Source organism: Trichomycterus rosablanca, chromosome 3 (genome assembly GCF_030014385.1).
Source record: "Trichomycterus rosablanca isolate fTriRos1 chromosome 3, fTriRos1.hap1, whole genome shotgun sequence".
Taxonomy (NCBI): Eukaryota; Metazoa; Chordata; class Actinopteri; order Siluriformes; family Trichomycteridae; genus Trichomycterus; species Trichomycterus rosablanca.
In genome coordinates, this window is record NC_085990.1 from 31856509 (window position 1) to 31877498 (window position 20990).

The following is a 20990-nucleotide window of genomic DNA, read 5'->3' on the forward strand; positions in this document are numbered from 1 at the left end:
AATAACTCAATATACAGCCATTAATGTCTAAACCACTGGCAACAAAAGTGAGTACACCCCTAAGAGACTACACCCCTAAATGTCCAAATTGAGCACTGCTTGTCATTTTCCCTCCAAAATGTCATGTGATTTGTTAGTGTTACTAGGTCTCAGGTGTGCATAGGGAGCAGGTGTGTTCAATTTAGTAGTACAGCTCTCACACTCTCTCATACTGGTCACTGAAAGTTCCAACATGGCACCTCATGGCAAAGAACTCTCTGAGGATCTTAAAAGACGAATTGTTGCGCTACATGAAGATGGCCAAGGCTACAAGAAGATTGCCAACACCCTGAAAGTGAGCTGCAGCACAGTGGCCAAGATCATCCAGCGTTTTAAAAGAGCAGGGTCCACTCAGAACAGACCTCGCGTTGGTCGTCCAAAGAAGCTGAGTGCACGTGCTCAGCGTCACATCCAACTGCTGTCTTTGACAGATAGGCACAGGAGTGCTGTCAGCATTGCTGCAGAGATTGAAAAGGTGGGGGGTCAGCCTGTCAGTGCTCAGACCATACGCCGCACACTACATCAAATTGGTCTGCATGGCTGTCACCCCAGAAGGAAGCCTCTTCTGAAGTCTCTACACAAGAAATCCCGCAAACAGTTTGCTGAAGACATGTCAACAAAGGACATGGATTACTGGAACCATGTCCTATGGTCTGATGAGACCAAGATTAATTTGTTTGGTTCAGATGGTCTCAAGCATGTGTGGCGGCAATCAGGTGAGGAGTACAAAGATAAGTGCGTCATGCCTACAGTCAAGCATGGTGGTGGGAATGCCATGGTCTGGGGCTGCATGAGTGCAGCAGGTGTTGGGGAGTTACATTTCATTGAGGGACACATGAACTCCAATATGTACTGTGAAATACTGAAGCAGAGCATGATCCCCTCCCTCCGGAAACTGGGTCGCAGGGCAGTGTTCCAGCATGATAATGACCCCAAACACACCTCTAAGACGACCACTGCTTTATTGAAGAGGCTGAGGGTAAAGGTGATGGACTGGCCAAGCATGTCTCCAGACCTAAACCCAATAGAACATCTTTGGGGCATCCTCAAGCGACCAGCAGAAAAGCGCAAAGTCTCGAATATCCGCCAGCTCCGTGATGTCGTCATGGAGGAGTGGAAAAGCATTCCAGTGGCAACCTGTGAAGCTCTGGTAAACTCCATGCCCAGGAGAGTTAAGGCAGTTCTGGGAAATAATGGTGGCCACACAAAATATTGACACTTCAGGAACTTTCACTAAGGGGTGTACTCACTTTTGTTGCCGGTGGTTTAGACATTAATGGCTGTATATTGAGTTTTTTTGAGGGAAGAATAAATTTACACTGTTATATAAGCTGCACACAGACTACTTTTCATTGTGTCAAAGTGTCATTTTGTCAGTGTTGTCCCATGAAAAGATATACTTAAATATCTGCAGAAATGTGAGGGGTGTACTCACTTTTGTGATACACTGTATATATATATATAAAATATGCTTAAAAGACAAACACTTTCAGGCTGCTCAGGTGGCGCAGCGGTAAAGTACGCTAGCTCACCAGAGTTGGGGTTTCGAATACAACGTATCGAACATCAGCTCTGCCTTCCGACTGGGCTGGGCAGGAGTATGAACAACGATTGGCTGTTGTTCAGGGTTAGGGGTAAGAAAGTCGGATCATAGGTCCTCATAACTGGTGCAACTGCGGCCCCTGCTGGCTGACTGATGGCACCTGCACAGGGCTGAGGAATAATGCTGATGGGGGTGTGGCCCTCCGTGCACAGTGCCTGTCAAGTATATGAACTCGACTCGTGTAGGTGAAAAATGCACTACCTGTACTGACTGTGCGTACCGGAGGGGGCGCATGTCAGTTGAGAGGCGTCCTCAGTCAGCGGTGAAGGGTCGAATCAGTATAGAGGACGCATTCAGGGTAATTGGACACGACTAGACTATAGGATAAAAATGGGGGGGGGGGGGGGGGGGGACTATCAAACATTAATAACACTAGTATGCTGTGCCAAAGCCATTGACTTTTGAAGCGTTGTTCTATATTTGCTCTTTTCATTTAGCCAACCATTTGTAATTTCTAAACATTGGAAGTGTCCCTCTGATAGACCTACAGCTGCAAAATCATTCCTCAATTTTCAATGTGATTAAAGTCAGGAAAATGGTTATGGTAGACAAGCACCATTTTTTTAGAAACCAATCTAGATGTTTTGGTAAACATCTTCAGAATTAGATTCTATAAGCCATTTGTATGTATATCATGCCAGTTTTTAATTTCTACTCTAATTTAATCTAATTTCTACAAAATTTTAAACAAGGGCTTTTTCGCATGGCAACCTCTATGTTCATGGCAATGTAAAATGACACCTAATAGTGACAGTGACACCTGCATTTCAGTAGAATTCATCACACATCAGGCTGAGACTGACATAAAAAAAAATTTATATTAATTATCCAGTAACAACAGCCATGGTTTAAGCACTAGCATACTGGAAATGCTACGAGAGAATTTTAGTCATAAACTGTCGCTATAATAATAATATAAACAAGCATCACATATTAATTACAAAGTAATAATTTGGCGTGACAAATAAATGAGCATGATCTTAAAAAAAACCAAGATGCTTTAAGTTAGATTTACTGCATGCATTTAAGCAAATGACATTATAGCTTGTGGCCTGTTCATAACCAGTGAAAAAGATTATTATAAGTGGGTTGCAGTAAATAAAATTAATGCATAAATAAAAGCTTAATTACAAAGAAAAATACACATTTGAGAGTGTAGGCACCAGTCTATGAATATATGGAATAAAGTGAAATGGTCAAATACAGTGGGGTCAAAAAGTATTTAGTCAGCCACTGATTGTGCAGGTTCTCCTGCTTAGAAAGATGAGAGAGGTCTGTAATTTTCATCATAGGCACACTTCAACTATGAGAGACAAAATGAGAAAAAAAAAATCCAAGAAATCACATTGTAGGATTTTTAAAGAATTGATTTGTAAATTATGGTGGAAAATAAGTATTTGGTCAATAACAAACAAGCAAGATTTCTGGCTCTCACAGACCTGTAACTTCTTCTTTAAGAAGCTCTTCTGTCCTCCACTCGTTACCTGTATTAATGGCACCTGTTTGACCTCGTTATCTGTATAAAAGACACCTGTCCACAGCCTCAAACAGTCAGACTCCAAACTCAACCATGGCCAAGACCAAAGAGCTGTCGAAGGACACCAGGAAGAAAATTGTAGACCTGCACCAGGCTGGGAAGAGTGAATCTACAATAGGCAAGCAGGTTGGTGTGAATAAATCAACTGTGGGAGCAATTGTAAGAAAATGGAAGACATACAAGACCATTGATAATCTCCCTTGGGGTCAAGATCTCATCCCGTGGGGTCAAAATGATCATGAGAACGGTGAGCAAAAATCCCAGAACTACACGGAGGGACCTGATGAATGACCTGCAGAGAGCTGGGACCAAAGTAACAAAGGCTACCATCAGTAACACACTACGCCGAGAGGGACTCAAATCCTGCAGTGCCAGGCGTGTCCCCCTGCTTAAGCCAGTACATGTCCAGGCCCGTCTGAAGTTTGCCAGAGAGCATATGGATGATCCAGAAGAGGATTGGGAGAATATCATGTGGTCAGATGAAACCAAAATGGAACTTTTTGGTAAAAACTCAACTCGTCGTGTTTGGAGGAAGAAGAAGAACCCAAGAACACCATACCTACTGTGAAGCATGGGGGTGGAAACATCATGCTTTGGGGCTGTTTTTCTGCAAAGGGGACAGGACGACTGATCCGTGTTAAGGGAAGAATGAACGGGGCCATGTATCGTGAGATTTTAAGCCAAAACCTCCTTCCATCAGTGAGAGCATTGAAGATGGAACGTGGCTGGGTCTTCCAGCATGACAATGATCCCAAACACACTGCTCGGGCAACGAAGGAGTGGCTCCGTAAAAAGCATTTCAAGGTCCTGGAGTGGCCTAGCCAATCTCCAGACCTCAACCCCATAGAAAATTTGTGGAGTCCGTGTTGCCCAGCGACAGCCCCAAAACATCACTGCTCTAGAGGAGATCTGCATGGAGGAATGGGCCAAAATACCAGCTACAGTGTGTGCAAACCTGGTGAAGACTTACAGGAAACGTTTGAACTCTGTCATTGCCAACAAAGGTTATGTTACAAAGTATTGAGTTGAACTTTTGTTATTGACCAAATACTTATTTTCCACCATAATTTACAAATAAATTCTTTAAAAATCCTACAATGTGATTTCCTGGATTTTTTTTTGTATTTTTGTCTCTCATAGTTGAAGTGTACCTATGATGAAAATTACAGACCTCTCTCATCTTTCTAAGTAGGAGAACTTGCACAATCAGTGGCTGACTAAATACTTTTTGACCCCACTGTAAGCCACCCTTTACCATAGTGTTTACAAATGAGTGAAGTATGTGTTGTATGCCACAAAATGGTACAGGCTCTAATGCATCCTTCCAAACTTGTAAAACCTATGCCAAAAAGCATACTTATCTTGTACTAAATGGTTGCTCAACATTTTCTTTATGAAGAAACTTTATGTTGCATTAAACATATGTATATATTGTACCATCTACCCCTACCTGTTGGTCAACAGCAAAAAAAAAAGCATTGAAACAAACTCCAACAATCAAGTTACTGAAAAGCTAAATAAACCCAAACTCAACCTCAAACCCAACAATAGATTTTCAGATGTAACAACATATTGGGAAAGCAAGGTAGATAATGTACAAGGTAGTTCAACCTTTTTACTTGCCTTAGTAACTACAAACACACTAAAAAATCAGTATTTGAAAAAATAAAATGATAAAATGTGAATTACAAATAATAAAATGAACAGAATTTCTGGGAAAGCAGGAAACGTTTATAAAACCAGACGGCACAGCTTTTTTGACTTGTGTCTATTTGAAAACAGTACAGAAACTTTTTTATATGCACTCATGAACTTATTCTGAATTTAATGCAACATATTCCAAAAAAAGTTGGGACATGAACATGCTTACCAATGAGTTACATCACCTTTCCTTTTAACAACATTCTGTGATAATTTAGGAAATGAGGTTACCATTAAAAGCATCATTGTACTGGATGTTTTTCCAGTTTTGCTTGATATAACACATAAGCTGCTCAACGATCCTGGGCCTCTGTCTTATACTGTGCTTCATAATGATCCACATGTTTCTGATGTCATGTCTGACTGCAAAGATCCCAATCTTGCATCTTAATACAATGCAGAATATGGCTTGTTTAGCTGAAAAATATACCTAAAAAGCTATGCACATTATGGAGCATATGTTGCTTTAAAATGTGTACACAACCCTCAGCATTAATAGTCCCTTAACTTATGTGCAATTTACCCATGCCATTGGAACTTGCACACCCCATACCATAACCAGATGCTGGCTTAAGACTTTGAATTTGGATGTGCCCTTTAGTGCTCAGTCAATTGATTTGTATAGTGCTTTTTCTACAAGGAATATCATCTTATACCAACTTTACTGACCACAAAAACCTTCAGGTGGCTCAACGGTCTATTACGGAAACCCACCACTTTTGAAATTTGGGTTCAAATCTCAGCTGTACAGCCAGGTATCTATACATATGATTAACTATGTCTTTTTTGGGGGTTGGCATGGATTGGAGCCTTGTCCTGGGTATTTCTGCTTTTCACCCAGGGTTTCCTGGTGAAACCGGACCTGCCGTAGCCCTGACTAGGGAAAAGCAGTGATGAAAATATAAAAAAATGGATATGTTCTATTTACATTTTTTTTCCAAAGAGAACAAAGTCCATGATTTCCAACAACAATTAGAAAGGTAAACTTGTCATAAAAAATGACTTAGACTTTAATTAATGCTTTGTTTATAGCCAAACTAATGAATCATCTGTTTCCAATTCACCTGTAAAAAAGAGGTGTTTCTGATAATTCCACAAACTTTGCAGTCTGACAGTGTCCCTGTCCGAATGGGTTGCAGGCATCGAATAAATATATTTTTATAAAAAACTAAAACTAAAGTGACTAAAATCACTGCGTTTTTGTTTTCATTTGCATTCCACCTACTCTCCAATTTTTTTGAAACATGGTTTGTAAAAGAAATCAGTAATACTCACGTGTAAACAGCAGAGAGGGGTCGTTTGGAGCCAGCTTTGGGCCTGTATGGTTTGGGCTCCCCGGCCATGTTTATATCTGCAGATAGAAAGAAAAAAAAGTATTAGCAGAATCTCACATCTGTGCACTCCCTAAAACCGCATTAAGTAGCCGAGGAAATAGCATTTTCAGCCCTACACATGGGGGCCTTGCTAATATGGCTACGTTTTTTTAATTAACCTGTACCTACCAGAAACAATGATTGGTAATCTTGCAGCTAGTTGTGCTTTTAAATAGACTTATGGATTTTTGGAAATTAAGTTTAAAATAGCAGTGTTAATAAAAATGATAATGTATATGACAGAATCTTGATAATGATTTCTATGCTTCATAGTTATATAACAGCAAGAATATTACCTCCTTAATTTGTTAAAAAAGCATGAATTTCAAAAAGCACTAAAAGAAAAATTAAAATGTATGCTTTTGGGCAAAATTTGACTTGTTTCATTTTGTGCTTCAAGTGCCATGATAAAAACACTTTCTCACTGCTAAATTGTGCCAAAAAGGTAATGCATCAAAATGATAAAACTTCGGAAGCTTACTAGCATGTTATAACCATCATAAGCTTCTGTTTTTTCTGCATCTGAGTTGGAAAAAGAGAACAATTTTGTAGCAGTACTAACAGTACAACACACATTTCACCCTTTAAAAGATGTAGATTTATCATTGAAGCACTCAAGATCAATGTAAAAAGTTGGCAAGGTGCAATGGAATCTGTTTGCACAAACTGCTTTAAATGTGACTACCTACAGCCATATGCTTATGTTTAAAAAAATTTATGCACATTTGTAAAATATTCAAGCAAAGAGATAATTAAAATGCCTAAATGTACAGGTAAAATGCAGCAACAAAAACAATCATTTCAAAAAGTTCATGAAGTAAAGACACTGGTATCAGGTTGTCCAGGTTGAAGTGCACTGTTTATGCAAATGAACTATATGATCTTTATGTTAATTAACTCTATGTATCTATCTATGTATGTGGGTGAGCACATGTGTGTGTGTGCACATCTGCCAGACAGGCACCCCCAGGTCCTGTTGTTGTAGTGTGTTGTCTGAGGGTTGTTGTGACTAAACAGATACTTGTTTATATAATTTGAATGTCTGCAGTGTGTACTAGTACTTTTGATTTATGTAACTTGCTACTGAGGCCTTAATTTCCTTCGGGATTAATAAAGTATCCATCCATCCATCCATCCATCCAAATGCCTGATTATAGACTAAGCTATTTAGGTAAAAATGTGGTAAATTTGGCAGACTTTTATTCTAAAGAACGTATTTTATAGATTCTCTCTCACGTCTTTAGCCTGTCATTGTGGGCATGATCAAGGCTGCCAAATATGAGTAAACAGCATGTGAGACAATCAATGTAAAACAAAGCATGTTGTTTTGCTCAGGAATTATAAAATGATCATGAATTGCATACATTACACTATACTGCATAACTGTATAAATATAACTGTTTTAAATCTAATAAAAAATTTGGTCATGCTTGTTTACAGTCAGTACTATTTTGCCTTACACTATTAAACAAAACAATCTCTTTTTTTTCAAACAGTCTCCAAATATAAAGCCTTTTAAATTGATAACAGCTTCCCCTTGGCTCCTTCAGTCAGCTTCATAAGACAATCTAATTTATGTAAAATAATGAAAACATAAACTAGGGTAAATAAACAGTAAATAAATTAAACAAGAACCTAGCCTCTAGTGGTGGACGAATTTAGGCATAAAATCCCATACTAATAATTGTCCAGATCAAACAGAATATATAATGAGCTGCATTCTCAATATGTTCCACTTTATTTGCATTGACTTCTTACATTTTGCATCTTTAAACTGTATTGATGCTTCTGCACCAGTTTAATACAAAACACTCAGATTCACACTCAGAATCCAGTATATGAAAAAAAAAAAAATAGAATATAAAGTTATAAGGATTAAATTGCTTGTACACAATACACCTGTACACCTAGAAAGCTAACATGAGCCAGTTAATTTTACTCATATCTATTTGTAAACTTACACAATATATTTTAGACAATCACCTATGTGGCTAAACACATACTAACCTAAACACATGTACACATATTTAAATTCATACCACATACTTTTGGCCATATAGTGTATTTTAAAGTTACACTGTCTAACATTACCAATTCTAGAACTAAAACAAAAAATACACTGCATAATTTAAGTGACAGTAATAAAGCATCCCACTGTGACTGCTGACATTATGTCTGTTCCCACTGGTACTGTAATTCTGTGTAAACACATGAAGCAGTTTAGCAAGCTCCAATAATTTTGAAGTATTGTTATTAACATCGATCTGTTCAGTGATTCAACATTAATTCTACTTCATTTTTTATACAGAAATGAAGTCATCATGTACTGATGTGTCAGTTTATTTTCCCATTAAAACAGATGATCCAGATGAGAAATTAGTTTAAATTTAATATGACTGTATCACAATTACAAATGCATAGTTTTGTGTCAAAATACGGGTGCATGGATCATGGACAAATTACTTATGCAAGGTCTGATATAAAAATGTATAATATTTATGGAGTGATTTATGATTGACCTAAACAAAACAAACGCTTTTCCAGCACCGCAGCACCATTGTGGAAATCATTAGGTCCAGCAGCTGCTATGTTCAGTCATACTACAAACAATAAAAAATAAATCAATAAAAAAATACAGGTACACGCTATGTTAAAAACACTTTTTTTGGCACTTGGGTAGCACAGCGATAAATTATGCTAGTCCAGTACTGTTGGGATAAAGCGATTTAATCCCCAATGGTACTATGGGCTGGTCGGGCGTCTACAAACAGACATGATTGGCCTGTCCAGGGTGTGTCACTGCATTGTAACATAACCCTGACCAGGCAGTAATATTTATTTATTTATTTATTAGGATTTTAACATCATGTTTTACACTTTGGTTACATTCATGACAGAAACGGTAGTTACTCGTTACACAAGATTCATCAGTTCACAAGTTTAATGTCAAACACAGTCATGGACAATTTTGTATCCCCAATTCACCTCACTTGAATGGTTTTGGACTGTGGGAGGAAACTGGAGCTCCCAGAGGAAACCCACGCAGACACGGGGAGAACATGCAAACTACACACAGAAAGGACCTGGACCGGCCCACCTGGGGATCAAACCCACTGATAAAAACCTAAAAATGAACCCTTACTGGAAGTCGTGTAGCACATAATGCAGATCATCACCTTCTTTAAATAACAATACTTCAAAATAACTCAAAGATTTTCTCATTAAAGAATGCTGAATAATCACAAATGTATCAGGACTTGTTTGACAGCATTCCAAGAAGGATCAAAGCTTTTTTTAAGGCAAATAATGGTCCTACATCTTTATAACTTACTTATATAAAAGTGTATATAAAAGTCTATATAATTTTAGCTAGTTAGTACTGACTTACTATATATAGCATAGTATGTTATAGTGCGTCACAGTCACTCATTTAGAGATGTCACCCCAAAGATCCATGTTCATTCTCAATGATCCAGCATTCGCAAACTATTATATGTGCAGGTTTTTAATTTAAAAATTAATTTTAGTTTTGGACTGCCAATAATTAGGACAATGTCAATAATGTTGATAATTTGGACCAGTTATGAGAACCAACCATCCAAAGGCTTTAACCATTTAAAATGTTTATTCAGTTCAAGGAACAATTAAGTATATTATTACAGGTTTTTCCTATTTTACAGGCAGCAGTGTGAAGAAAGTTAGCCTGACTGTTGCGGATAAAGTTTCATAGAAAAGTAATCAGTATGTGAGGAGGTGAGGATATAACACACAACTGGCCAGAACTGAGCCTTTGAGTGCTTGTCTGTTGGACCCAGTTGGCTAAAGTTTGGCTGCAGGCCAGATTTGAGCAAGTTTGACTGTGCTGTCAGCCGCAGTGTGTATCAGGTACCAGTCTCAGCAGAGCAGGGGTATCCATCAAAGCAAAGAGTCGAACAGGCGAGAGAGTAAAATAAGATAATGAAAAAAAAAGATAGAGGATCTGCAACAAGGGTAAACCAAGAACAAAACAAAGCAACAGACTGAGAAAGAGATGTAGTGGAGAAATAGGTGACAAGCATTACCTATAATTCAGCCATCTTATTTTCATCAAGGACAGTGAGAATTTGGGGTTACTGTGAGGAATATTTATTCATGTGCTTGTCTCGGCTCCAGCGGTTGCCTAGAGACCCCCGTGCTGAAAGCCTAGAATGTTGCAAACAGCTTTTTAAGTAACGAAGGGGATAAATGAAAGATCTCTATTCACATGGGTGCTCACTCTGAGCCACCCACAGTCACCCTCAAAATAACCAACACATGGACACTGTCCTGGTGGATATACCATATTTTTTAAGTGTCTTTTAAATGAATACTATAAACATTATTTGCTAAAAGTATGTGAACACATGACCATTCCAAAACCATGTGCATTAATTAAGCAATAGAACACGAGAGGGACCTCAAGTGTTCTATTGCTTTTATACAACAGTTTTCACAAAATAAAGAAAGAAAATAAATCAAAGAAGCCCTAAATTTAATAATAAATATGCTTTAATATTGACAATACCTTCCGCCAAAAAGTAGTTCCACAACCAATGTAAAGTTTAACACTACAAAGCAGACATTCCAAGTTGCAAAAACTCATTTCAGGGAGGTAAGAACAACAAGAAAAAGGTAAGAACCTCCGAAGGGAAAAAATAAATAAAAAAAACCTCTTGCACACACCAGAGGATATACGGGTGATAACATACCTTTTAGAAGCTGCTAACTGGGCTATTATGCTAACTGTTCGCGTTACAAACACATTAAAGTTCCCTACATAGTGCACTAGAATGTGTATCAAATCACGGATTTATGTTCGCTACACAGTGCACTAGATAGTGAATTAGACAATTGGTTATGTTCCCTATACAGTGCGATAGATTGTACTGTATATCAGATCACGGATTTAAAACGCGATCGGGAGCTGTGTCGCCTGCGTGCACGTTTGTGTGTGAAGTATTATTGGAAAAAAATACAGGAAATAAACTGTTCAGTAGAGCTTTGTTTTATTGCATCCTTAAACTGAACCCACGCATGCGTATACGGCATCAAGCATAACGCCCAGAGCGGTAGAGAGAACAGAGTGGCGACACTCCCATAGGGAACCGTTGGAAAGGGGGCGGGACATATTTTCTGTGCAGCTTCCGGGTTGTGGAGCTCTGTATAGTTCCAAACAACCCATAGAGCCTCATTCATTTCCACTACTTATCCAGCATTTTTAGCTGTTTGTTGCTTTGTTTTAAAAAAAATAATGAATTTAATGTCATTAATATACTTAATACTGTTATTGTTTAGCATTTGCTCAGCACTAAATGTTACATGTTTATCTTAATTAATAGATATAACTGAATTTAGCTTAGTCAGCTAAGCTAAATTATTGACACGAGTCTTTTCACCTAAAATTGATTAATTAAAAGTTGATTAATCAAGAGTCTTGTTACAGAAATGATAATAAAACATCAGAGCCATAATAAATCATTATACTTTTACTTTCATACTTAAGTACATTTGAAGGTAAATTTAGTTTAGTACTTTAGTGGAGGTATTTTTACTTTTACTACTACTTTTACTGGAGTAATATTTTACCTTGGATATCTCTACTTCAACTCAGCTACATGGTTTGTGTACCTTGTCCACCACATACATTAGACAAAATGAACTAGTGCATATTAATTATGAATTAATTCATGTATTACATGTAGAAATAAATTATTACTTACTCATGAAATAGATGAATGAATGCTATGTCATGTACATGCACTATAATGTTAAAGGTGCGGTAGTGTGTTTATGAACCTGTTCATTTAGTGCAGGTAAACCTTATGAATCCAGCCACATGGCTTAGTGTTTAACCAAAATGATTATTATTATGAATCCTCAGGAAAGTGAAGGGAGATTAGTTTATGTAAAAAACAAAACATAAAAAACTGTTTAAACTACTTAATGATATCGCATTATGTAATGTATGCTAATATAATGTACTGTGTGTTAACAAGAACGACCTATTAAGTCATTATAAACATCAATCTTCCACTTCATATACAAAATTGACATTAAAGCAGATGCAGTAAATGTAAAGGCAGGTGAAAATACCCAGAAATTGTACAAATGTTTATTATTTACTGTTTAATATTTCATTTACTGCTGCCTGTCCCATATGAGAACATGACAGTGCTGGGTTTGTTTGGAACTATCGGAGGGTTACATGAACCACGTGACCGCGTGGCGGCGAGATCAAGGAGTGTCGCAACTCTCTCTATCTACGGCTCTGATAACGCCGTATTCTGTGTTAACCCTTTAACGTCTTAAAGGCATATTACAACAGTGTGCATGCAGCTTGTCGTTACTGGCAACGCGTCAGCGGAGTAATACCGTTGTGGTGTGAAAAGCCCGTGCTGTTGTCACGAATATCAGCACGGTTAGAAGGCTTCTCAACCAATCAGATTGTACGGTCGGTACTAACTGTTGTATAATATTGAGTAGCTCCCCCTGGCCCATTGCAGCAATGACAGCCTCCACCATTCTGGGAAGGCTTGGATAAAGATTTGGAATTTAATTAAGTAAATTTGTGCCCATCTAGTCTTAAAAGCATTAGTCAGGTTTAGCAATGTCATTTTATAAGGAGTCTTGCTTGTAAATGAAGCTCTAATTCATTCCAGTTTCTTCAATCCTTCCCCACAAGTATCTAAGAAAAGCTGAGCCCTCCAACCCAGACACACACAGACCACAAGAACAAAGTGATTGATTGCAAATCTTTATTAGCAAAAATTAACATAAATTACAGCTTTTTTCCCTTTTCTCTTGAGTCCTTTTCAAAGTGTTTTGTCCTTTTCACTTTTTGTTTTAAGATTTTTTGTTTTAACAAACCTACCAACTCTTTTTTTTTTTTTTTTTTTTTATGCATTTTCTCCACATTTTCCTCCCGATTTAGCACAGTCAATTCGTCTTCCACTGCTGAGGGATACCCGATTGCATCCGAGGAGAGAACGTCGCTGTACATGCCTCTTCCGACACGTGCACAGCCCTCCTCTTCTCGCCCCTGCATTCTGCACAGGCCTCTCTTCCTTACACAGAGTATGAAGATCCCACCCACACATAGTCCGGCCTCCACCCTGCACATACGATAGCCAATTAGTATATGCTGCAGGCACTGCCAATCATGCCCACCAGATGGCGCCCAGCCGGCCAGTGGCAATGCCAAGTTTCGAACCGAGGAGTTCAGAAAGTGGAATATCCCGCTTTGCCACCTGGGCACCCCTACCACCTCTTTTATGAGTATAAATATCTTTTAAAATAATTCTATTCTTTATTTTTTTTATCCAGGGATTGTGTATATTCAACATGTGCAAATTGTATTTTGGCAAACTCAAAGCAGATGAAGCACCTCAGAGCAGACAAAGCCTTGCACAACCGTTGTGATGTTTGGCGCCTTCCTGAGTATGGCGCAGCTTCCAGGTTGGGATCCATGGTCCTACTGCATCAGCTTAGTTACTAAGTTCATGCACTGATGATCTAAAACTGTGGATAACAATCTTTTATTGTCCTGATAAAGCTGAAGTTTTGCTTGTTGGCCCCAAAGCTCCAGTCTCTAACTTTTCCGGTCGGACCTGTCGATACCTTGATGTTATTTTTGACTTCAAGTCTTTCATCAAATTCATCACTTATAATTCCTTTCACCACTTGCACAATATTGCACGGCTTTGCCATATGCTCAGTGATGACGATGCTAAAATGTTGGTAAATGCTTTCATCTTTTAATCTCTGAATTATTGCAATTCTCTTCTTAAGTGTTCCCGATAAGCTGGTAAACCGGCTTTAGCTCATTCAAAATTCAGCAGCCAGAGTGTTCAATCTACTAAGCGGTCTGCCCACATCACTCTCACCCTCCATCAGCTTCACTGGCTACTAATAATGAATAAAAAAATAATTCTGCTTACTTTTAAAGCCCTTCATGACTTCGCCCCTACCTACCTCAGTGCACTTCTTCACCCTTACTATTCCAACCATTCTCTCAGATCCTCTTTATCTGGCCTTCTAGCTTTCCCCTGTTTAAGACTTGTGTCCATGGGTGGCAGGTCTTTTAGTTACACAGCATCTTCTTTACTGCACATTATTGTTCTTTCTCTGTAGTATTTCCATTTGTGAAGCATCATTGTGAAAAGCTCTATATAAATTGAACTTGAATTGAATAATTTTATATTACTCAGAAAAGTGTATCATAATGTCATTTTTTCAGCACCTGTTAATAATCAGCCGATAGAAAATGTCTTTAAAAGTACCTAATTTACAGCCAAGACCTTTTTCACACAGAGTGGGCAAAACAGAAAAGCAGTTGCAATATTATTATTACAACACTGTCAATCATCTTTAATTACATGATGAAATCTGTCCCTAATCAGAAATAATTGAAAAAGAAAATGTAGGCAGGCTTGTTTTATTGGAGGCAGGTTGAATAACTTATCATCATCAACTTTACTGGCAGGTGCTTGACAGGTGAATATGAATCCACGACTCCCCTGTATCCTCTAAACGGATCTCTTGCTGTCTAAATTTCATTACCTGTCTTTCTTTGTGAAGAAGAGAATAGTTTGCTCCTCTTATTCCACCCCTGCTAGCTTTATATGCGTGTGGTGTGGGCACATACTAATATTACACTCTGCTGCAAAAATAGTAACACTGAGCAATAAGGAAGAATGTAATTTTACAAAAAAAAAAATGCAAAAGATGCATTGTAATATTAAAGTATCCAGAACTAAAAGAAAAATAAATAAATAACAAACACATACATTTATAAGGCTGTACTGTACTTTAGAAAGCATAACTGAGTTAGTTTTCATTAGTAATGTTCGACAGTTTAAGCTCAACAACTTTTATCTTTAAACAAATTACATGCTATCCAAAAAAACAAGTAAGCAATACTCTAAACGGCCTGTTAGCCTGTTATGTGCTAGTAATGCTTACATTAAATTTGACGTATTATTAAAAAAAAAAAAATCAGTAGCTAATTTTCAGTCCAAACCCTTTACATTTATGTTAACTATTCAGTCAGTAAAACACAATTGTATATAATGCTATTTTTTAATAAATACTATTGTATTTATTTATAAATATGATGCTCTTACTTTATATGAAATATATGCCTTCATATCACTACTAGGGCAGTTGTAGCCTAGCGGTTAAGGTACTGGACTAGTAACCAAAAGGTTGCCTGTTCAAGTCCCACCACTGCCAGGTTGCCACTGTTGGGCCATTGAGCAAGACCCTTAACCCTCAATTGCTCAGACTGTATACTGTCACAATAGTGTAAGTCGCTTTGGATAAAAAAGCGTCTGCTAAATGCTGAAAATGTAAATGTACTCCTTTCACATATTTACAAGTCTACTATACTGTGGACACTGTTGCACCCCATAACCATGACAGTTGTTAATTGATAACAGTTTCCACTGTCTTTCATTCGATTTGAGATAAGAGATAATAAGAGATGGCGGGCCAGAGAACTTGGCACCATGTCTGCATATAATTGATGTATGGATTTCTTTTTGCGTTTTAGGTTATGGGCGGCACGGTGGCTCGGTGGGTAGCACTGTCGCCTCACAGCAAGAAGCTCCTGCGTTCGATCCCCAGGCGCGGTGGTCTGGGTCCTTTCTGTGCTGAATTTGCATGTTCTCCCTGTGTCTGCGTGGGTTTCCTCTGGGAGCTTCGGTTTCCTCCCACAGTCCAAAAACATGCAGTCAGGTTAATTGGAGACACTTAATTGCCCTATAGGTGAATGGGTATGTGTGTGTGTGTCTGCTCTGCGATGGACTGGCGCCCCATCCAGGTTGTTACTGTGTGATAAAGCTAGGATAGGCTCCAGCACTCCCACCCCAACCCTAACTGGATAAGTGGTTAAGAAAGTGAGTGAGTGAGTTTTAGGTTACATTTCTTGTTGCAGTGGCGGACTGTGACAACGGTTTTCCTGAAGTACACTCGACTCTGTCCTAACTTTCTGGGCATCAGATTTTGTTTTATTTTCAAAATAGAACAAACATTAAATAACTTTTATCAGTTAAATAAAGGTTTGAGAGAATGAACTAATCACTGATTTTTATTGCATTTTGCTAAATATACCAAAATAGGGTTTGTAGAATACTATAATTAGACAGTACTTTTTACTACTATATACGTAATGTAAAATTTATAACAATGATACATAGATGCAGGATACCTTAGATGCAAGCCTGGTATAATCTACTGTATATCTATACCACATTTTGAATAAACAGACTGCAATGCTTTGGCCTGCACCCCTGCCCTCTTCAGGGTGTATTCTTGCCTTCAGACCAGTACTCCCTGGATAATCTCTAAATCCACCATAAACTTCACCAGGATTTAGCTGTTACTGAAGATAAATGATACATACCTTATTGTTATGTCATTCACACAGGACAGGAGAGAAAAATGCAAGTTCCAAATACATGGCATGCATGCATGCATAACATGAAAGCAATCTCGCTGACATGAAACAAGCAATGCTGAGCTCCTGTTCTGCACTGAATCTGCTTTATTTTTCTGAACAAAAAGGAAAAACCTTTCTTTAGTCACCCCAGTCACACTAAATGCATTATTAAAATACATGCAGGAAAGGACAAGGATTGTATTACAGTGAGAGTTTGGCCAGAAAGGTGGTAGTCAGAGTCAGAGTCAGAGAGAGAAAATGAGAAAGTGCTATATAGAGAGGGTGAGGTAGGTAGATGGAAATAGAGCAAGAATGGGAAAAGTAGAGAATTGAGTGTAAAAGCCTTGAGGAGAGGAATTGAGTGAATAAATATGAAGGCTGGTGTAACTTCAGTGTGGAGTTGATGTCTAGTCAGGATGGGTGATTCTGCTGGAGCGTTTTCAGCACCACTCATCTTTCTATTTAAAACCAGACAGCCAGACGAGGCCATGCTCTCCCCTATGCGCTCTTGGATAACTGCCTACAAATATTCAAAGCTGAGCTGTAAATCCTATTAGAAAGTAAACCAAAACTGATGTTGCATCATAACATAATCTACTTATCAACTTTAGCAGTTTTACTGGTTTATAATTAGTTTATTTTGATTGCAAAAATGGCAAAAAATCACAAATTTTAATAGGGCCATGTAACACTTACACCGATCAGCCATAACATTAAAACCATCTCTTTGTTTCTACACACACTGTCCATTTTATCAGCTCCACTTACCATACAGAAGAGCTTTGTAGTTCTACAATTACTGACTGTAGTCCATCTATTTCTCTACATACATTTTTAGCCTTTCACCCTGTTCTTCAATGGTCAGAACTCTCCCAGGACCACTACAGAGCAGGTATTATTTGAGTGGTGGGTAATTCTCAGCACTGCAGTGACACTGATATGGTGGTGGTGTGTTAGTGTGTGTTGTGCTGGTATGATTGGATCAGACACAGCAATGCTGATGAAGTTTTTAAACACATGACCAAAAATATCCAGCCAACAGCACCCCGTGGGCAGCATCCTGTGACCATTGATGAAGGTCTAGAAGATGGCCAACTTAAACAGCAGCAATAGATGAGCAATCATCTACTTTACATCTACAAGGTGAACCAACTAGGTAAGAGTGTCTAATAGAGTGGACAGTGAGTGGACACGGTATTTAAAAACTCCAGCAGTGCTGCTGTGTCTGATTCACTCATACCAGCACAACACACCACCACCATGTCAGTGTCACTGCAGTGATGAGAATGATCCACCACCTAAATAATACCTACTCTGTGGGGCTCCTGACCATTGAAGAACAGGGTGAAAGCAAGTTAAAAAAGCATGCAGAGAAACAGATGGACTACAGTCAGTAATTGTATAACTACAAAGTGCTTTTATATGATAAGTGGAGCTGATCAAATGGACAGTGAGTGTAGAAACCAGGAGGTGGTTTTAATGTTATGGCTGATCAGTGTATATTCTATATTTACTTTATACTATTCAGGGTTTTGGTGGGATTAAAGCCTGTCCTAAAAAAACACACACAGCAGGACAGAAAGAGACACCGTCCAGGATGCCAATGAATATTAGATGTTTAGTGTATTTGCTAGACTACTGGATTCTTGCCTACAACTGCATTAAGTGGTTAGATAAGACAAAAATGTAACTTTTTATAACTTTAACAGTCTGTTAAATATGTTACAGGACTGCAGATGATTGGAGTATGTTTTTCCTCTAAAGGTTATGGATTTTATGAAGTACTAGTGAATAAAAATCTGGGGTTGAATCATCCAACAAGACAATGATCCAAAACAACAAGACGTTCGAAGCCTGAATCCACACATCGTTAGATTACCATAGAAACAAGATTTTTTTAATAAACATATTGATGGAGTGTAGGAGCAGTGTATCTATACTTATGCTCATGTACAATTTGCATATTGGTCTGTTGTGTTGTTTGTAGCAAAATGTACTATTTCTTTCTGTGTCTTTATATATATATATATATATATATATATATATATATATATATATATATATATATATATACACTGTATATATATATATATATACAGTGTATCACAAAAGTGAGTACACCCCTCACATTTCTGCAAATATTTCATTATATCTTTTCATGGGACAACACTATAGACATGAAACTTGGATATAACTTAGAGTAGTCAGTGTACAGCTTGTATAGCAGTGTAGATTTACTGTCTTCTGAAAATAACTCAACACACAGCCATTAATGTCTAAATGGCTGGCAACATAAGTGAGTACACCCCACAGTGAACATGTCGAAATTGTGCCCAAAGTGTCAATATTTTGTGTGACCACCATTATTATCCAGCACTGCCTTAACCCTCCTGGGCATGGAATTCACCAGAGCTGCACAGGTTGCTACTGGAATCCTCTTCCACTCCTCCATGATGACATCACGGAGCTGGTGGATGTTAGACACCTTGAACTCCTCCACCTTCCACTTGAGGATGCGCCACAGGTGCTCAATTGGGTTTAGTCCATCACCTTTACCTTCAGCTTCCTCAGCAAGGCAGTTGTCATCTTGGAGGTTGTGTTTGGGGTCGTTATCCTGTTGGAAAACTACCATGAGGCCCAGTTTTCGAAGGGAGGGGATCATGCTCTGTTTCAGAATGTCACAGTACATGTTGGAATTCATGTTTCCCTCAATGAACCGCAGCTCCCCAGTGCCAGCAACACTCATGCAGCCCAAGACCATGATGCTACCACCACCATGCTTGACTGTAGGCAAGATACAGTTGTCTTGGTACTTCTCACCAGGGCGCCGCCACACATGCTGGACACCATCTGAGCCAAACAAGTTTATCTTGGTCTCGTCAGACCACAGGGCATTCCAGTAATCCATGTTCTTGGACTGCTTGTCTTCAGCAAACTGTTTGCGGGCTTTCTTGTGCGTCAGCTTCCTTCTGGGATGACGACCATGCAGACCGAGTTGATGCAGTGTGCGGCGTATGGTCTGAGCACTGACAGGCTGACCTCCCACGTCTTCAACCTCTGCAGCAATGCTGGCAGCACTCATGTGTCTATTTTTTAAAGCCAACCTCTGGATATGACGCCGAACACGTGGACTCAACTTCTTTGGTCGACCCTGGCGAAGCCTGTTCCGAGTGGAACCTGTCCTGGAAAACCGCTGTATGACCTTGGCCACCATGCTGTAGCTCAGTTTCAGGGTGTTAGCAATCTTCTTATAGCCCAGGCCATCTTTGTGGAGAGCAATAATTCTATTTCTCACATCCTCAGAGAGTTCTTTGCCATGAGGTGCCATGTTGAATATCCAGTGGCCAGTATGAGAGAATTGTACCCAAAACACCAAATTTAACAGCCCTGCTCCCCATTTACACCTGGGACCTTGACACATGACACCAGGGAGGGACAACGACACATTTGGGCACAATTTGGACATGTTCACTGTGGGGTGTACTCACTTATGTTGCCAGCTATTTAGACATTAATGGCTGTGTGTTGAGTTATTTTCAGAAGACAGTAAATCTACACTGCTATACAAGCTGTACACTGACTACTCTAAGTTATATCCAAGTTTCATGTCTATAGTGTTGTCCCATGAAAAGATATAATGAAATATTTGCAGAAATGTGAGGGGTGTACTCACTTTTGTGATACACTGTATATATATATAGGCACCCAGGTGGTGCTGCGGGATATTCCACTAGCACACCAGCGTTGAGATTCTGTTCGAATTCACCTCGGTTCGAAACTTAGCTTTGTCACCAGTCGACTGGGCGCCACCTAGCATGCACAATTGGCAGTGCCTGTAGCAGTCAATAATTTGCCACCATGTCTGCTGGGTGGGATGACCGGATTAAGTGGGTGGGGTCTTTAAATGTTATGTACGGACCCTGGTTAGCAGATAAGAGACGCCAGTGCAGAAAGCATGGGCAAAAAGAAAGGGTCTGCTAGGACTGCACACGGGTCAGGGGAGGCGTGAGCAGCAATATACCCTCCTCGAATGCAATCAGGGATCCCCAGCAGAGGAAGACAAATTGACTACACTAAATTGGGAGAAAAAGGGGAGAAAATGCTTAAATAAATAGAGAAGCAAAATATTACAAGACAAAATATAAACTTGGCAGGAAGGAGACAAAATTGAAAACAATACCAGTACCTGATTAACAGCATCCTTTGTTCAGTTTGAAAAAAAATAAAATAAAATGACAAGCTTCCCACCTTGTCAGTGCTTTAATTAATCTATGTATGGTG

General features: G+C 38.8%; 1 protein-coding gene across 4 annotated transcripts in view; it reads right to left on the bottom strand.

The window, feature by feature from the left end:
* The window catches only part of LOC134309822 (RNA-binding Raly-like protein), a 299334-nt gene that overhangs the window by 34679 nt on the left and 243665 nt on the right, over positions 1-20990 (bottom strand). For 2 of the 4 annotated variants that reach the window (XM_062991166.1, XM_062991167.1), the window contains one exon: positions 6156-6231. In XM_062991166.1, the coding sequence (XP_062847236.1) occupies positions 6156-6231 (76 nt within the window). Of the gene's footprint in view, positions 1-6155; positions 6232-10314; positions 10392-10980; positions 11218-20990 lie in introns of those variants that run through there. The other 2 variants (XM_062991168.1, XM_062991170.1) reach the window with 2 other exon arrangements.